Source organism: Muntiacus reevesi, chromosome 1, assembly GCF_963930625.1.
Source record: "Muntiacus reevesi chromosome 1, mMunRee1.1, whole genome shotgun sequence".
NCBI lineage: Eukaryota > Metazoa > Chordata > Mammalia > Artiodactyla > Cervidae > Muntiacus > Muntiacus reevesi.
In genome coordinates, this window is record NC_089249.1 from 30,067,246 (window position 1) to 30,085,261 (window position 18,016).

The 18,016-nt window shown below is 36.2% G+C and overlaps 3 protein-coding genes across 10 annotated transcripts in view; 2 read left to right on the forward strand and 1 right to left on the reverse strand.

Annotated features, from left to right (window-relative positions):
- KRAS (KRAS proto-oncogene, GTPase) overlaps positions 1 to 10,621 on the forward strand; it is a 44,509-nt gene extending 33,888 nt beyond the window's left edge. For 2 of the 4 annotated variants that reach the window (XM_065940169.1, XM_065940160.1), the window contains exons 5-6: positions 1,187 to 1,310; positions 6,146 to 10,621. In XM_065940169.1, coding sequence (XP_065796241.1) covers positions 1,187 to 1,306 — 120 coding nt within the window. In that variant the 3' untranslated portion in view covers positions 1,307 to 1,310; positions 6,146 to 10,621. Of the gene's footprint in view, positions 1 to 1,186; positions 1,311 to 3,943; positions 3,945 to 6,145 lie in introns of all 4 variants that reach the window. The other 2 variants (XM_065940185.1, XM_065940178.1) reach the window with 2 other exon arrangements.
- A 343-nt stretch (positions 10,622 to 10,964) lies between these two features.
- ETFRF1 (electron transfer flavoprotein regulatory factor 1) lies at positions 10,965 to 17,828 on the reverse strand. Of its 4 annotated transcripts, XM_065940224.1 has the most exons (5): positions 17,654 to 17,799; positions 17,411 to 17,566; positions 17,077 to 17,289; positions 11,958 to 12,046; positions 10,965 to 11,879 (listed from the first exon to the last, which is right to left on the reverse strand). In XM_065940224.1, exons 4-5 carry the CDS (start codon positions 12,006 to 12,008, stop codon positions 11,658 to 11,660), a joined length of 273 nt encoding a protein of 90 aa, XP_065796296.1. In that variant the 5' UTR covers positions 12,009 to 12,046; positions 17,077 to 17,289; positions 17,411 to 17,566; positions 17,654 to 17,799; the 3' UTR covers positions 10,965 to 11,657. The 4 variants fall into 4 exon arrangements, with proteins under 4 accessions (XP_065796296.1, XP_065796279.1, XP_065796288.1 ...); XM_065940207.1 differs by lacking the exon at positions 17,077 to 17,289 and having other exon boundaries at positions 17,711 to 17,828; XM_065940216.1 differs by lacking the exon at positions 17,077 to 17,289 and having other exon boundaries at positions 17,715 to 17,816.
- Positions 17,829 to 17,928: 100 nt separating this feature from the next.
- DNAI7 (dynein axonemal intermediate chain 7) overlaps positions 17,929 to 18,016 on the forward strand; it is a 75,251-nt gene continuing 75,163 nt past the window's right edge. The window contains exon 1 of one of the 2 annotated variants that reach the window (XM_065940275.1): positions 17,929 to 18,003. In XM_065940275.1, coding sequence (XP_065796347.1) covers positions 18,001 to 18,003 — 3 coding nt within the window. In that variant the 5' untranslated portion in view covers positions 17,929 to 18,000. The remainder of the gene's footprint in view (positions 18,004 to 18,016) is intronic. The other variant, XM_065940284.1, reaches the window with a different exon arrangement.

The following is an 18,016-nucleotide window of genomic DNA, read 5'->3' on the forward strand; positions in this document are numbered from 1 at the left end:
ATTTCTTTTTAGAAATACTAAAGAATTCTTAATATTTTTAAGTGTTAATACTTTTAAGTATTCTTAATGCTTTTAAGAAATTAATATTTCTTTTTTTAGATGTAAACTTCTACTTTGGTGGTTACATTCTTCTGGACAAACTAGCAGTACAGTTAATCTGAACATTTTGTCCTCTTGGCTACTGTCTAATTTTCTAGACTAGAAAAGACAAAACATCTCCCTGTGGGCATATGTGACTGTATCTGTTGGCGTAGCTTTCTCGCCGCAGCTTTAGCAGAAGTCCCCTCAGCTCCTTGAGTGTGTAAGTTAGAAGATACGAAGCCAGTACATTGAATATTGTTCTAAAAGTTATTTTCAAGACTTGTAATATGGACACAAAATTTTATTGCTACTATTTTGTATTTTTTAAACGATTAAAAATATTTTCATTTTGTGGTACACAGCCCTCATTGAGCGTTTTTATTTAAATAGTGTAGTTCTCTGTCCACAAAAGTCCCAGTCCTGGTTCCATTTGTGGGCTCCAGAAATTGACTGGACAGTTGTAACTGAAGATGGAACTCGTGATTCCAGTCTCTTGACCCAGCTATATTTTGAGGTGTTATATGCGAGTGTGTGTGTGCATGTGCGTGTGTGTATGTGTGTGTGCGTGTGTGTATGAGCGTGCGTGTATGCGTGTGCGCGCGTGCATGTGTGTGTGCGTGTGTGCATGCGTGTGTGCGTGTGTGAACAAAGCTCTGACTATCCCTTTTGTACCATTTTTCTCCTCACTCCCCACTCAGAGCAGGGATGGGGATCAGTGGTACAAAAATAACTTGTTTTCCTTAAGTCAAAGAAATAATTTAAATCTAACTTCAGTTTAGACTGATTAATTCTGTGACTAACAAACTAAAATGATTGCATTAATTGATATACAGGTACTAATAAAACTTGTACTTCCTAATTTAAATTTTTTAAAAAAAAATTCTTATCCCATTAGAAAATAGAACTTGACTTCAAAGAACAAATCAGAATTTATGCCCTATTTTAATATTGAATCCCTAGTTCTATTCAAACAGTCTGATGTCTGTTTGAAAAAAGAAAATGCTCAAGTAAAGCTCAAAATTTCAAACTTCTTGCACATGGCTGTCCCAATAAATTACTATTACCAATGAAACAGACTTTAAAGAAGTTGTGTTTTACAATGCAGAGAGTGGAGGATGCTTTTTATACATTGGTGAGAGAGATCCGACAATACAGATTGAAAAAAATCAGCAAAGAAGAAAAGACTCCTGGCTGTGTGAAAATTAAAAAATGCATTGTAATGTAATCTGGTAAGTTCAGCATATTAATTTTGGCAGAAAGCGTATGTTTTTCATAGCTAACAAAGTAGCAACCACTTGAAATCTACCTTGGTGTGGGATTCTAATTTGAAGTATTAAAAAAAATAAGAAACTTGTAGTTTGCTTCCACGGTCAATACATTTATTTTTAATCTAATGGGTATTAATTATAATTGAGGTAGTTTTTCGATGTCTATAGAGTACTCTACATTTGTCAGGATCTTGAGAGACAAAACATGCCGGACCATATAGAGCAGTTGAATGGCCCAGAAGATGGGAAAGGATCACTCTTACAGAGTATGTTTTCTTTTGGACACTCCACAGGCAGGTACTTATCCTGTCTCTGCTCTCTTAACTTAGTAACATCAGCATCACTTCTTTACCCAAGTGAGAAACCTGGGAGTCTTGGGATGATGCCCTGTTTTTCACATCCATTTGGAGGCAACCACAAATTCTTGTTACTATGTTACACTTTTAACTTGTTTTTGGCTGTGCTGGGTCTTCATTGCTGCACACAGGCTTTTCTCTATTTGCGATGCGGGGGCTTCTCATGGGCTTCTCATTGTTCTTGCTTCTCTTGTTGCAGAGCATGGGCTCTAGGGCACATGGGCCCGGTAGTTGCCACTGTTGGGCTCTGGAGGACCGGCTTGATAGCTGTGGCACACGGGCTTAGTTGCTCCATGACATGTTGAATCTTCTGAATCAGGGATCAGACCTCCATCTCCTGCACTGGCAGGCAGATTCTTTATGACTGAGCCACTAGGGAAGCCCACATTCTAACGTTCATCACATCATTAGTTCAGACTTCTATCATTTCTTGCTGGGATTGTTGAAACCTCTTACCTGGTTTACTTTTTGCTGCCTTCATTCACAGTGCAACCAGAGAGATACACTTAAAAGGTTTCATAGCATATATGTGGCTCCTTAGCACCTTCCTTCCCCTCTCACCTTTGGTTTTATGTCTGAAAAAATTCCTTGACTGAACTTTTTTGTCCTCATGTAGATCAGCACTGTGTTATTTCTTACCTTCCCTTAAGTCTTGGCTGTTGCTCTTGTTTGAAATGCTAGTGTTCTTATCCCCTAGTTTTACTAGTTAACACACTTTCATGCTTGTCTAATCTCCCATTCTCTAAGAATCTTTCTTTAAACCACCACTAGACTGGGCATAATGCCCTTCTTGTGTATTCCCAGTTTATTGCTCTCAACTGTTACACACTTACCATGTTAAAGTGAAATAACCTATGTTTGCTTCCTATACAGTAAGAATTTTAGAGACCTAGAAGCTCATATTTCTGATCTTAGTATGTCTGTGGCCTAATGAGGTTCCTGGCACACAGGAGCTGCCCAGTTGGATTTACTGAGTGGAATTTCTCAATTTCCTTTCTAAACCAACCCATATTAAATTTGGTTTTCCTTAGAAAATATTTCCCTCAATAGATGCCATAAAGTTCATGCCAAAGCTTAAGGTTTTGATGCATATTATTTGCAATATATAATGTTCTGTGAGAACAAGAAATAAAATTGGAGGATATCATTCATTGTGCTGATTAAACTAAAGGTTGGTGTTCTTTATATGAGTTGAAGGTCTGAAATACTGTATCTCCAAAAATATACTTCTGAATAGTAGATTAAGTTCCAAAGATACTATGTGGTATGTTATGAACTAAACTCAGATGAAGAAACAAAGCAAAATTAATGACTGGCATTAATTTTTATTGAGATTTATGAACTCAATATTTTTTGAGCATCATTGTACAAAATAATATTTAATTATTTAATATTATTAATTATTTAATATATTTAATTATTTAATTATATAAACCTAACAATTTTATGGGATGCAATCTGAAAAGTAAAACTTGCCAGAGTTAAGTGCTAGTCTTTTTTCTTCCTACTCTTATTATTGGATGATTTTTAAAGTAGAACTATTTAGAATAAAATAAGCTTTATGCTTCAGCTTTTATTTGAAACAGATGAAAGTGTATACTTTTCTAAAATCTCAAGTTTGTGCAAACTATTTCAATGACTGTAGTCTAAATGTCAAACTGTTGGGCATGATGAATTAAATCTTTTTCAGTGATCATGAATAGCATTTTATATAAGGAAAAAATTGTTCTTGGTAATACCTAAATTTTTTAAATAAAAGATATTTTTACAAAATTAATTTGACAGTGATAAATATATGCAAATTAGTTTTTCTTAGCCCTAAAATGATGGGTTTGAACAAACTAACCCTAGTATCCTGTTTTGTTTTCTTTACATGTATATGAGAATGATTAGTTCCCACATGAAAAAAAGGCATCCACTGTCCTGTTTTGATCAATTTTAATATTTTACTAATCATTAAAATTATTAATAAGATTATATAGAAAGGAGAGTTCAGTGCAATATAAACTAAAGTATTTGTCAGAATCTTAGAAGAAGGTAATATAATCAAATTCTGCCTTCATTGTCTCCTAAATATTTATATTTTGTTTTCACCTTGGGGTGTGTCTTCTCTATATCTATCTCATGGTTTTTCATTTTGTCTACTTCAACATTTTTGTACCATTGATGTTTTTCTTCATTATAAAAACTGTTGAAGTAGACTACGTAAGGATGTGTGATCGAAGGGAATTTGTGAAGGGTATAAGGGAGTTGGAACAGATCCTCTCTTAAGATTCCATCCCGTTCTAATAGTTTATGTTTATACATTAGTCAGGGTTGATATTGTTTATAAGAAAATAATTATTCTTTATTGTGTCATTGGAAGTTTTTTGCTCTTTATGTGTGAAGAAGGTTAACATGAAGGTTTATATATATGAAGCCCTGACTGTATTGCTGATGAACTGTCTACCCACTTTTCCTCTCTCCTGTGGGTGAAGCAGAAGCATATGTTGTATCAGTAATGGTATCAGTAAGTGGGGAACATCACGTGAAGTTTGGGGGCTTCACTGGGAACTTCTACTCACTAGTGTTCAAATCAATAATGCCAGTTTTTATACCACTACTATTGTTTAAAGGTGAGCAAGCCTCTCATTCCCACTGTTTAATTCTTTAAAATCATTGGTAATACTTTCATAAATTTTAGATATGTTGTGAAAATCAGTTAAATGTAACTTGCATGAAAATGTCCAGAATTAATTTAGTTATTGAAATATTAATTGTAGAAGATCTTAGTAATGCATAAAAGAGAAATATCTGTTAAATTTTCAGTTATTTTCAAGATAAAATAATTTAATGAATGTGTTTCTGTTCATATTCGACAGAAGTGGTTAAAATGAGTAAAAAGCCAGTTTTCCTCGTTCTTAAGTGGCTTGATTTATACAACTTTGTTGTGTATTTGTTCCTGAGACTCCCTCTAGTGTCTAGGTTTGAAAACATCATTAGGTTAACAGGCACTTGATGACAGTTACTGGGGCTTCCCTGGTTAGCTCAACTGGTAAAGAATCCGCCTGCAATGCAGGAGACCCCAGTTAGATTCTTGGGTCAGGAAGATCCCCTGGAGAAGGGATAGGCTACCCAACTAGAGTATTCTTGGGCTTCCCTGGTTGCTCAGACGGTGAAGAATCCACCCGCAATGCGGCAGACCTGGGTTCAAAGCCTAGGTCAGGAAGATCCCCTGAAGGAGGGCATGGCAACCCACTTGAGTATTCTTGCCTGGAGAACCCCCGTGACAGAGGAGGAGCCTGGCGGGCTGCAGTTCATGGGGTTGCAGAGTCAAGACCCGACTGACTGACTAAGCACAGCACAGTCCTCTTCAGTTGAACAGATTTAAAAATATGTATTTTAAATACAAGATCGTATTTTTTCTTTAATTTTTATTTTGCTTATATGTTTAGTTTGCTTTTGATAGGGGTAGGATAAGAATTGACTTAGGTGTAGATCTTGTATCATTCAGGATTGCAGGGTTAAAATAAACTGTCCTACTACCAGTTTAAGTGTTATTTTTCATGTTCTGTATGAGTGATTAGGGTGAAAATTATTTTGACACAAAATCACTTTCAGCCATTAGTGATTTGGGTACCTTGCTTTGATCAAAACAAGATGACCAAAATCACCAAATGGCAATTTCTTTGAAGATAACAGCATTTGACTTTATATGACAAACTTCTGAATACTTCATATACTAAACAGATATTAAAGGTATAATGAATTAAAAAACATCTCCAAATCAGCGGACTTCACCATTTAAATGATCTGGCTCATTTCTCAAGTAGAAGCATTACACTTTTCAGAGTAGTGTGTCTTGTGGTCATTTTAAATTTTCTTCTCACAAGTATGTGAAGTGAAACTAATGCCTTAATAAAACTGAAAGTAATATACTCTGAAACTCTATACTTCATAATAATTACTTAAATCTAAATGGATTTAAGTAAGTATTGAACCAGAGCTCAAATACAGTGAATAATTATAAAAGTAGTATAAAGTAGTATATACTGGCATGGCTTATATCAAATGTCTAGAAACTCAGGGATAATTAAGTATAAATACATATTCACACATATACACAACTACATTTGTATTTTGGTGACAGAGCTATGTCAGTATAGAAAAAGTGGTAGCAAATTAAGTTCTCAGGAAAAGTCATGTGTTAATACCTAAGTGTATGTAGGATTCTTTGCCATTGATTTCATTGCCTTTTGTTCAGTGTTCCTTTAATGTTACCAAAATATCCTTGAAGACATTTAAGAATCCTAAAAAATCTGATATATATATGTCTAAAGAGAAATGTTAAGTATTCTTATTCTTTCTCAATTATTTCCACTAGTAATACATCCTTTCTGTTTTCTGTATACCTCAAACCATCATATATATTCACGTTTTAATACTTGTTATGTGTTTCAGGGTGTTGACGATGCCTTCTATACATTAGTTCGGGAAATTCGAAAACATAAAGAAAAGATGAGCAAAGATGGTAAAAAGAAGAAAAAGAAGTCAAAGACAAAGTGTATAATTATGTAAATACAATTTGTACTTTTTTCTTAAGGCATACTTAAGTAAAAGTGGTAATTTTTGTATATTACACTAAATTATTAGCATTTGTTTTAGCATTATCTAATTTTCTTTCTGCTCCATCCATACTGTTAGCTTTTATCTTGAATGCTTATTTTAAAATGACAGTGGAAACTTTTTTCCTCTAAGTGCCAGTATTCCCTGCGTTTTGGTTTTTGAACTAGCAATGCCTGTGAAAAAGAAACTGAACACCCAAGATTTCTGACTTGGGGTTTTTGGTGCATGCAGTTGATTACTTCCTATTTTTCCTATCAATTGTGAACTTTAGTGTGAAACAAATTAATGAGGCTTTTAAATCATCCCTATTGTATTGTTTTATCTAGTCACATACATGGGTTAATTACTAATTATAACTTCATTTAAGATTTCATGATTGGTTTTACTGAAACATCGAGAGAACATGAATTTATGGGCTTCCTGTAGTTTCATCTTGTAGGTATCATTGTCCTGTAGTTTCAGTTACCCTTAATGAATGTAAAGTTACACTGTTCACAAAGGTTTTCTTATTTCCACTGCTATTTGTCAATGGTCACGTTCCCCAAAATACTATATTTTTTCTATAAAAAGGGAAAAAAAATGGAAAAAAATACAAGGCAATGGATAATATTAAAAGGCCACTTACTTTCCACATTAGGTAAATTCCTATAATGCTCTGAATAGCTTTTTGTTAAGGCAGACCCAGTAGGTAATGAGGATTAGAACAAGCATTTTGGGACTATATTTACATGCTTTAAATTTTTGTAATAATTGAAAAAATTTTAACATGTATAAAGAATTCTCATAGGAATTAAATATAGTCTCCCTGTGTCAGATTGCTCTTTCTTAGCATAAATCTTTTTCTTGAATTTCAATCTTTGAAAGTAGTTTTAATTCTACTGGTAGTGATGTAAAAAATTAATTGGGCCAGTTGGCTTGGTAGGTGTTACAGAGACCAGGGTGGCAGAGCCGGGCCTTGTGTGAACCTTTAAGCTACATGGAGAGTTTCGCAGTGTGGACTGCATCCCTGTGGTCTTCCACTGTTGTCATGCCTTGGTTGGTCAAAAACGGGGACTTGCAGAGAGACTGAATAGCTCAGCAAGGTACATTCTCATTATGTCATAGTCTACTCAGGAACATCACTTTTTTAAAACAAAAAACCCAAAAAAACAGAACTTTAAAAAAACCAAACATTATTTTAAATGAGATTTTAGGTGGGGTGGCAAGATTTTAATTTTTTTTAAACGATGAAATGAAAAAGTTTCAAAATCTTGAGTATTGGCTAGTTCTCTTAATGCTGGCTAAAGTAACATTTCGTAAACACTTCAGTACAGTCTGGTCCATTATTAAGAATATCTAATGCTTATATAATAGATAAAGTAATGCTAACAAAATGATTCTTTGAATGCATTTAAAATGTTAACTTATTTTAAAATATTTGAACTGAGATAGTGTGTTGAGGTGAAAGTATCACTGGACAAGGAGGAAGGTGACTTAGATTCTAAGTTATACGTCTGATTTTGGACAAATCACTTACTAGCCATTTCTTCATTTCTAAAGAAGTCATCTCAAAGGCTGTGTCTAGCTTTATAACTATGTGATTTACATTCAGTTTACATAAGGATATACCTATTTGTCAGTCTCAGCACCATCTGTAACTTTTTACCTGTGTTGTCATCTTCAGTGCCAGTCTTGGGCAAAATTGTGCAAGAGGTGAAGTTTATTTTTAAATATCGTTCTCTGCTTCCAGGACTTCTCCCATATTAGTGTTGTCTTGCCTGCCTACCTTACCCTTCTCTATGTCCCATGACTTGATGTTTTTTCTTTTAATATTTCACATTTCTCTGATCTCAAGATTTATTGCTGCTTTGGATATCTCCATGATAGCCTCCCATCAAATCATATCAAAATGTTCTATATCATAAAATTCCTCAGGCTCAACATAATCTGATAGATACTATAATGGGATTTGACCTAATAGCTAATTTTCAGGTTGTGGCTGTAACAATTTAATATTGATCCTCTGAACATCATCTCTTTGCTGCCTGGTCCATCAGTGACAAAGTAGGAGTTTTCATACCTGCTCTGAATAGTTAGAACTCTATCCCGTGGAAGGAGAATTTAATAAAAGTAGTGCTGAGAGAATTCCCTATGTAATTTACTAGGACTAGCCCTGCTAATAGTGATACATTCCGTTGTTTTAAAAACTAAAATCTTACCATGAAAGATACTTTAAAATTTAATTCATGTCTTACTCTTTAGCAGAAGTCGTTTATTCAGCAAATATTTGAGTGCCTACTAGATGCCAGGCACTCCCCAAGGCGCTGGGGTATTAGAGTACCCAAGCATGGGACATAAGGCCTGTCCTTAAGTAGTGTTTATTTCTAGAGGGTCTGTATCTCAGAGAGGCATCTGACTTGTGACATAGATACAACATAACGCATATTGTAATCCTGCAAAAAAATGATCTGGTCTCTAAGCATAGTTTCTTCCAGTTCTAAAATAACTGTTTTGCTCTTATTCCAGCTTAGCTGTTTAGTCAAGCTCTTTTTTAATTAAATCAGTTTACTTCAATGTTTTAGAGGAGTAAATCTGATTTTTTTTTTAATTTGGCATAATTATGTGATTCTGTTGAGACAGTTATAGTACAAATTAAGTTGTATGTCAGATAATGTTAAAATCCCCCTGTGTGTAGTATGGTCTTTTTGTATAAGTAATTATAATAGATGTTAAAAATTAAATATTGAATTCTAAAACAGTTGTTTCTTCTAGGTAAAAATAAACAGATGCCTGAGCTAATTCCCAGAAAAGGAAACTTCTATGTAAAAAGCAACATGGTTTCTGAGATGCTATATTAAACTACAGGCTTTTGGAACATTATGTAGGGAGTTAAGACTTGTTTTAGTACCTCCTCTTGTTTCTAAACAAGAGAAAGAAATGGCCATACTTCAGGAATTGCAGTGTATAACTGAGGTGATTTTTAGGACTCTTGAATTTTTGATGTAGCTGGGCAACTTTTTTATGGCAGTGGTAATTATCCTTTATTATGTGAATTTTGAATGGTTTAATAAAATGTTTGTTTTTGTAGAGATTTTAAAAGGGGAGAGATAATCCTAGAAATAACATAAATGTTATCTAATTACAGCCTTAAAGATAAAAATCCTTGTTGAAGTTGAAAAAAATTGCTAAATTACATAGTTTTAGACATTAACGTTTGTGGAAGAATGTAGCAGAAGTATGTAGTAAAATTTGAGTGAGTATCTCCACTTAGGAATTCTAGGCTCTATTTTAACTGAGTCACACTGCATAGGAATTAGAACCTAACTTTTATAGGTTATCAAAATCTTGGCCACCATTGCACAATTTTGTCCTAAAATATATGGAAACTTTGTGAGGCATGTTAAGTTGCAGTTTGCACAAGTTCATCTCATTTGTATTCCAGTGATTTTTTTTTTTTTCTAACCATTTTTCCTAAACATATACACATCTAGGTTTCTTTGTAGGCAGTAAAAACTACCTGCCCTTTCCATCTGTCAAAAGAGTAATAATTTATTGATTATTTTGTATTAATGATTTTTAACAACCCATTAGTAACTTTGAATTTATATTTAATAACTTTGTTGTTGATATTGGGTAGCATGAAATCTGCATTGAGAAATTCAACAGCATATAACTGGTAGCTGTAAATTCCTTCAGAAATGAAATTTCTTTCTTTCTAGAGATATATTCACATCAGTTCCTAAAGATGAGTCATAACTAGTAATACTTGTTTTAATAGTTTTAAGTGCCTGTTTGGGATGATAATAGGCAATTTTAGATGAATTTATGAAAAAAAAAAGTTATTACCTGCAGAAATGTCAATTATAGACGGTCCCCTTCCCTATAGAGCTAAATGGGTTATGTAATGTTTTATTCAGAAGTTTCCAATTCCACTGTCTTGTGTTTTCATGTTGAAAATACTTTTGCAGTTTTCCTTTGAGTGCCAATTTCTTACTAGTACTATTTCTTAATGTAACATGTTTACCTGGAATGTATTTTAACTATTTTTGTATAGTGTAAACTGAACATGCACATTTTGTACATTGTGCTTTCTTTTTGTGGGACATATGCAGTGTGATCCAGTTGTTTTCCATCGTTTGGTTGCGCTGACCTAGGAATGTTGGTCATATCAAACATTAAATTTAAAAATGACCACTCTTTTAATTAAAATTAACTTTTAAATGTTTATAGGAGTATGTGCTGTGAAGTGATCTGAAATTTGTAATATTTTTGTCATGAACTGTACTGCTCCTAATTATTGTAATGTAATAAAAATAGTTATGGTGACTATCATAGTTTGTACTTTTTTTTTTGGCTGTGCTGCACGACTTGTAAGATCTTCGTTCCCTGACTGTGACCTGGGTCCACAGCAGTGAAAGTGCCAGCTCCTAACCACTGGATTGCCAGGGAAATTTGAAACATTAGCCCCACAAATGATACAGGATAGTTTATAAGCAACAGACGCTATAGTATTTTAGTAAATCTTTTCTTCATCTTATAAGCTAGATGTTTTTTATTTGTGAACATTGTGTAAAGGTTTAAGTGTTTGCTTAAAACCATGTTATGTTTAGGTCCTATGTCATATTAACTCATTTAGAATTGGATGCAAACCAAATCTGCCTTTATGACAAAAGAGTAGAATAACATAAATCATTACATTTTATTGAAGAAGGTAATTAATATACAACAGGTGATTTAAGGCCCAAAGGCATCCAATTGCAAAATTAATACTGGAAATAATTAAATAGGTATATTATGTAATGCCAGTCACTGGTAGGCTGTTTCAAGTTCTTAACTCTATACATATTATTTCTACTAATTGCACTTAAATCATTACCAGATGCTACTTCTTTTGCAGTGAACATTGCATATGTGCTGTTAACGTTTCAAATGGGGTAAAAAATGAGCTCCTTTAAAAGTTAAGGAAATAAACTTGCAAGAAATTATTCTGCTTAAGTGTACATTAAACGGCATTCTCTTTTCAGTAAAACGCAGAAATGGGCTAAGAATAATTGGCGAATTTTTCAACAAAACTTAAGTACATTATATTTTCATTCAAAGTTGGGTGCTCATCAATTTTTGATAAGTAGTTGGCACCATTATATAGCTAAATTACTATAAAATTGACATTTAACATTAGTTAATTGTTATATAAACATTGAGCATAAAGGCTGCTGATAAAGCAACAGAAGTTGAAACCTGTTTTAGTTCAGTAAGGCGGCTCAGGTATTTTGAACACAATGTATATTGTGACACTTTAAAGTTATTTTTGTCATAGCTGGTACATAAGCAGCTGGCACTGATCTCAGTCAAATTATAGTAATGCTGATCATTTAGTTTTGTTGGTATCTGAATAATAGCGTTGTTTCATAGCTCTATATTTCCTAAGGAAGTATAATGCTTCTAGTTCTTTCATTACAAATTTGCCCCGTTCAATAAGTTCTTTGATCTCCTCTGGGTCCTTCACATCTTTGTTTTTAAGGAAAACATTCTTCAGACGCCTTTTGAAATAGTCTGCTCCCTTTGGATAGTCTCGTCCAAGATACAGCAGCTTAAAAAAGAAAGATTATATATTTCTAAACAATCTATGTCATATAAAATTTACAAAACTGGCAACATACTTACTTACATTCTTATAAAGATTCAATACTTCTCCTCTTAAAGAATTGGCCATTTTCATTTGTCATGGAAAATATCCACTTTTATATTGTAATATACCTAAAGAAAAAGAAAAATTTTTACAAATAACTGCATTGTAGTCTTGAAAAAGATTTTACACACTGGTAAACTGTACCCCCCCCCCTTTTTTTTTGCCATTCGGTAAAAGTTGATTGTGCACTTTTATGTTCCAGGCAGTGAGATGCAGCTGTGAACATGTCAGGTAAGATAGCTGCTATCACAGAATTAGCATCTCCTGAGGGACATGAAAGATCATTATGAATTGTGGTAAGTTCTATGAAGGAAACAGAACAATTAGAGAAAGTAGACTGTCAGAGACAGATAAGCAGGTGGACCTCCTTTTATAGAGTGGAATGAATTAGAACTAGATTAGGAATCCCAGCTGCATAGTGTTGTACAGGTTACTTAATCTTTCTGAGCCTCTTTTCTTGTCTACCCTGCTCTCAAGGCAAGGCTTGAACTGTTTGCAGGACATGGGGAAGAGGCCTGATCAAATCAAGAGTGCCCTCCTAAGAAAGGCTAAAGGGGAGGACAGACAGGTGTGAGAGTCAAGCAGGTTCACAGCTAATGGCAAGTGGGCAATAAGATCAGTGATGAAGAGACGAAGTGAACAACCCATAAAGGCGGTACGTGAGGAGCAGGCAACATCCAGTGGGATAGATAAGCTTAATCTTTATGTGGACTTCGTGTTGCTCGTGAGAGGCAGCTCCTTAAAGGCACCATCACTGCCTAAACATAGGAGATAATTCCCAATACTTGTGATGGTTGTAGGGGTTAACTCCTAAAATTCCTACATTATAAACATTTAGCTTGTGATAGGCCCCAAATGAATGTCAATGCTATTTATAACCTTAAAATTTCATAATGCCCATTTGCCCATTAATCTAAAATAACATACCTTTTTATATCCCTTATTAACATAATTTTTATTTTAAAATAATTTCGTTCAATCAGAAAAGCTGCAACTCAGTACTAATTACTTCTTTTTTCCCTGAATTATTTGAGGATACGTTGCTAACATGATACCAAACCAGCCTGAATACTTTGCAGTGCCGTCCAATAGAAATACAGCGCAAGCCACCCATGTAATTTTACTTTTTTTGATAGTCCTTATTAAAAATAAAAGCTGAAATTATTTTAATAATGTATCATTTTTATCCAAAATATTTCAAGAAGTGTTATGCCAGACATGTTTGTAAGTACCAATGGCTTAGTTGCTACCATACTGGACAACAGTTTGAGGTACTTTCTATGAACAAGGACGTTTTCTTACAGCACAAAACCACCATTAGAATCAGGAAATTAACAGGCACTGCTATATTACTACTATACTATACTACTACTATATTACTACTCAGGGTTGAATCCACAACCCTGAGTTTTGCCCTTTATAGCAAAAGAATCCAATCTACACTGATTACACATTGCAATTAATTTCCATGTCTCTAGCCTTCAATCTGAAAAAATTCCTTTGAATTTCCTTGATTTTCATAAACTTGACACCTGTGAGGGTCACAGGCCATTAATTTTGAGAAATGTGTCTTGTTTTGATGTTAATTTATGGCTAGATTCAGCTTACATAGTTTGGGCAGAAACATTGGACATGCTTTATTTCATTGCAGTCTATTATGTGGACACAATTCCAGTCTGTTCCATTATGGCTGAGGTTAGTTTTGATCACTTGGTTAAGGTGGTGTTTGTCAGGACTCTCCACAGTTACTTTTTTTCCTTTGAAGTTAGCATTTTGTGGGAGGTACTGTGAGACATAAGTATATGTCATCCAGAAAAACCTTTCATCTTGCAAAAACACTGAAAGTAACAGCTTATGGGGGGAAAAGAGGTTTGAGGCATACCACTCAAATCCTCTGCAGTTGTAAACAGAGCACCAATTAAAAAGAACATAAATTGGTACCTGGAGAGCTGATCTGAGCCACTCAAGACTGCTCTCAGCATTGCTGGAGGATACCACAGAGATAGATGAAGTTTATGAATAGGAGTAGAGGGCTGGAGACCAGGAAGGGATCACAGGAGACAGGAGGAAATCCCTGGGGATGATGGTTTTATCATCATGATTGTGGTGAGGTTTCAGGTGTCAAATTTACCAAATTGTATTTCTACTTAATAAGTGTAGCATTTGTATGTCAATTATACGTTAGTAAAACTGTTTAAAAGTAGTGTAGACGTGCTGGCAGAATACTAAGAGTAGGGCTGGGAGATACTGAAGTGCATGTGGAAGTAGACATTAAACCACAAGGCTGGTCAGTAGGGGATTCAACCTGTAACCACGTCAACAGTTGCATACTTCTCTGGGGAGGAAGCCCTAGGGGTAAGCACTTAATTTTTTTTTTTTTTTTACAAATACACTTGAAAGCCTTCTGCTGCCAGCAACTAAGTGAAGACCTTTTCTTGCTGAAGTTTATGATCTGCTTCTGTGGCTTTTCTTTCTTAAGGAAAAATATATATAGGAGCCAACACTGTTTACATGTTAATTGTCTGCATCCCCTATTTACTACTGATTTATGAGTTCACAGTGACAAGTATACAATGTATCAGAACATCTGAGTTCATTAATATTAACTCTTGTTTTCCTCCAAAGTGCTATTTTTCTGCTTTTGTCTGTTATCACTTGAACTTTCCTGCATAAATGGTAGTCCTTTTCCAAAACAAAACAAAAACAAAAACAAAAAAACAAACCCTTTAGAAGATCTGCTTAGAGGTTGCAGCTTAGAGACTTTGGGGCTTCACTAAGGGTGCTCTAATTGGGCCCTTTACTGGGGAACCTCTGATGTTACCTTAGTCTGTTCCTCCTGGCCTGGTCAGATTCCCCAGATAAGAGTCTTCCAATCTAATGAGGATTTACTACATTAAGAAGTGGAAAAGGACACAGGGCCTTGCATTCAGCATCATGTATACTCAAATGCACCTAACCTGCTCTTAGCCTGAGGACACCCCCACACCATAGATTATTGATTCTGTCCAGAAATAAACCTCTAGTCTTCTGAGAGAGAGGCATGCAGATTAGAGATGTTTCTCAAATAGCTTTCACTTCATCCTCTCTGATTTACTTCATTCTTCATTTCCAGCTCCAATGGCCCTGTTCCAAGCCCTTTTTGAGAATTATGCAGTATAAATTGGGCTTTTCAAGTGTGCTAGGTGACAGTCATCTGTCTTGCAGCTTCCAAAGCTTTACTGTTGTCATCTCCTCCTCTATTAAATTTATTTTTAAAATCATTTACTGAAGATTTAGTGCTTTCAGGAGTGAATTAAATGGGTCTATTTAACCCGGTACAGCAACACCTAATTCCGTTTTTAAAACATTTTTTCTGAGAGCCATTTTTTTGTGTTTTAATCTTACTGAAAATGACACTTAAGGAAGAACCTTGTGCTTTTAAAACAACTGTAAATTAAATCTACATTGTGTAATTTCAAATCAGAAATTACAGCCTGTTTAATTCCTGGCAAACAGCATAGCTCTATTTAATTCACATTTTGTAAAAGTTTTTAGAAATGTGGCTTAAATCGTCTTTAGCTGTTTTGTTTTTTAAACAAATTATGCATAAAAAAGGACCTTCCCAGCAAAAAAGTAGCTGCTGTGACCAAGATAAATTTGTCCCATTCCTTGATATATTAACTTCTATGAGTTAAGGAAATGTTTTATTACTGCAAACTGACCTTCAGACATTTAAGTTTACTTTAGCCTTTAGGAGAAACGGGTTTCCCTGGGTGAACTGGTGAACAGTTTAAATGCGGCAGAGACCTGGGGCTGCTCCTTAACCCTGCATAAAGTCATGGAAGTTACTGTTTTTATAAAGAGCCAAATGAGAGTTAGGGGCTGTGAGAAGTTCCCTATCATTCTAAGAAACCTGGATGGGGGTTGGGCATACAATCCACAGTGATAGCTCTTTCCCAATGACTTGTGGGCCAAGACTTAACCAACTCCAGTAACGGGTTAAGCGAGAAGGCAGTGGTAACCAACTCCAGTATTCTCATCTGGGACATCCCAGGGACAAAGGAGCCTGGGGGCCTACAGTCCATGGGGTTACGAAAGAGTAAGACGTGACTTAGTGACTAAACAGCAACATCATGGTGCCCAAAGCTGTTACTGATCACTCTTCCCCATGAAGTTCAGATTTGACTCAAACAGATGGAGTACATTTCCCCAAAGTAGTTAAGCCTAAAAAGCTTCACACTAAAATTTATCCCAACACACTTGCCAGCATCAAAGAATATGTAATCTGAGAGGCAGGTGGCAAGAGATTTTGCCCCCAAAGTTGGTATTCTGCTTGGTCGAGGCCTGCCTAGAAGCCAGATTATAAAAGTGAGTTGAAAGAAGATGGTCATGTATGTTCAGAGGGGCTAGGAACTGCACCTGTCTGGAGGTAAAAGTGAACAGAGGAAATGGGCCTTCTTATTCTTGCAGGTTGTAAGACTAGTAGAGGAGAACTAAATAAGCCCATTGGTATAATCTCATAGCAGAGCAGTCCCCTAGAACACAGTCCAGCATGTTCTAACACATCCATAGCAAATCCTCCTCCCTGGGGAGGAATTTGGTGGAAGGAGAACTTGAGCAAGTCTCTCCCCTGAAATCCCACAATATCAAAATTATTTGTGATTATCATTCACACTTCCTTACTCCCATCAGACCTGACTGAAGTTCTGTAATCATAAACATTAGTAGTTTGATTGAAAAACTTAAAAGCTTAGTTCCATACCGGCTTTGGAACTCTATATCAAAGTCGACATTAAGACGTTTTTAATCTTGCTACCAGGGATGTGAAGGTGAAATGTCATAGGTATGACACAATCTGGATTTCTGTGGGAAGAATAACACTTTAACCTACAAAGACTAGCTGAGTCAGAAACACTTATTTAATAATACCTTTAGTCAATGAAATCGCGAGAGAGAGCGCATTATAAAATTACAATCAGAGATGAGGAATGGTGGCAAGAATTTTAAAGCATTTCATGTCTTGTCAGGCTAAAATGGGGTTTAAGCCTAAACGGGGTTTAGATCTAAATTCATACGGAATTCAGATACGCTTTGGAAGGTTAACTTCCCAGTCTCTTAGTTTCTTCTAATTTTCCTGTTGGTCTAAGCTGCCAGAGTTTCTTCATGTTGGTAGACCGACATTCGAAGGGTCGTGCTACCGGTTAGTATACTGTGTGTGACCTTGACTCTGGGCACAGAATTTAGCGCGTCTTGCTGGGTCTCTGAGACCTCCACCAGTAAGGTATGTTACCCAGGAACTACTTCAAATTTCCAGTTCTTGTTAAGAGCTCCTCTTGAAAAACAAACACAAAAAACAGCATATACCTTGATGTCTCAGGAAATAAACAACCAGGTGCAGGGAGAAGAATCTGAAGGTCATTTTAAAATAACCCTCTGGGAGCCAATTTATTTACCTTTTTTTTCTAAACTGCCAATCGAGCCCGGGCCCCCGCTGGTCTAAGCGGAGGCGGCCCAGGAAGCCGACCCGGTGTCAGTCACTTGACCCAGTCGCGGAGCCGGCGGCCCCCTTCCTTCTCGAAATCCGCAAAGAAAGATTCGCCCCAGCAAATCTAGGGAAACAGGGAGAGGGACTGTTAACGTTGGAAGACGCACACAAGCCCTTTTCCTACACCTGCTGGTCCTCGCCCAGAGCATACCGCCTCCAGACTCAAGCATCCGGAAAACAAAATAAGACGCCCCGGCGCGGCACTCACGCACTTTCCGGCACGCCGCAGCCGTAAACGCAACCCTCAGGCCGGACGCCGGAGGCTGTCGACCTAGGCGGGCGGCAGGCTGTAGCGGGGCGGAGCAACCTGTCAGGGAAGTGGGTAGGGCGCCGTCCGGAAGAACCCCAGCGCGACTGCGCGAACCCAGACGCGGGGATCTCCGCAGCGGCCCTGGGGCGCCAGTGGGTGGGGCTTGTCGTCCTGACAACGCGGCAGCGTTGGTCTACACATTCCGGAGATCACACTTGGCCGACTACAGAGGTCGTGTATGCCTCAGCATGGTGAGCAGCGAAC

Coding starts and splice junctions, on each gene's coding strand:
- ETFRF1 (XM_065940207.1), bottom strand. CDS start 12,008: ATGAAAATGGCCAATTCTTTAAGAGGAGAAGTATTGAATCTTTATAAG. Junction 11,880..11,957: donor TATTGAATCTTTATAAGAAT/GTAAGTAAGTAT, acceptor TTCTTTTTTAAG/CTGCTGTATCTTGGACGAGA.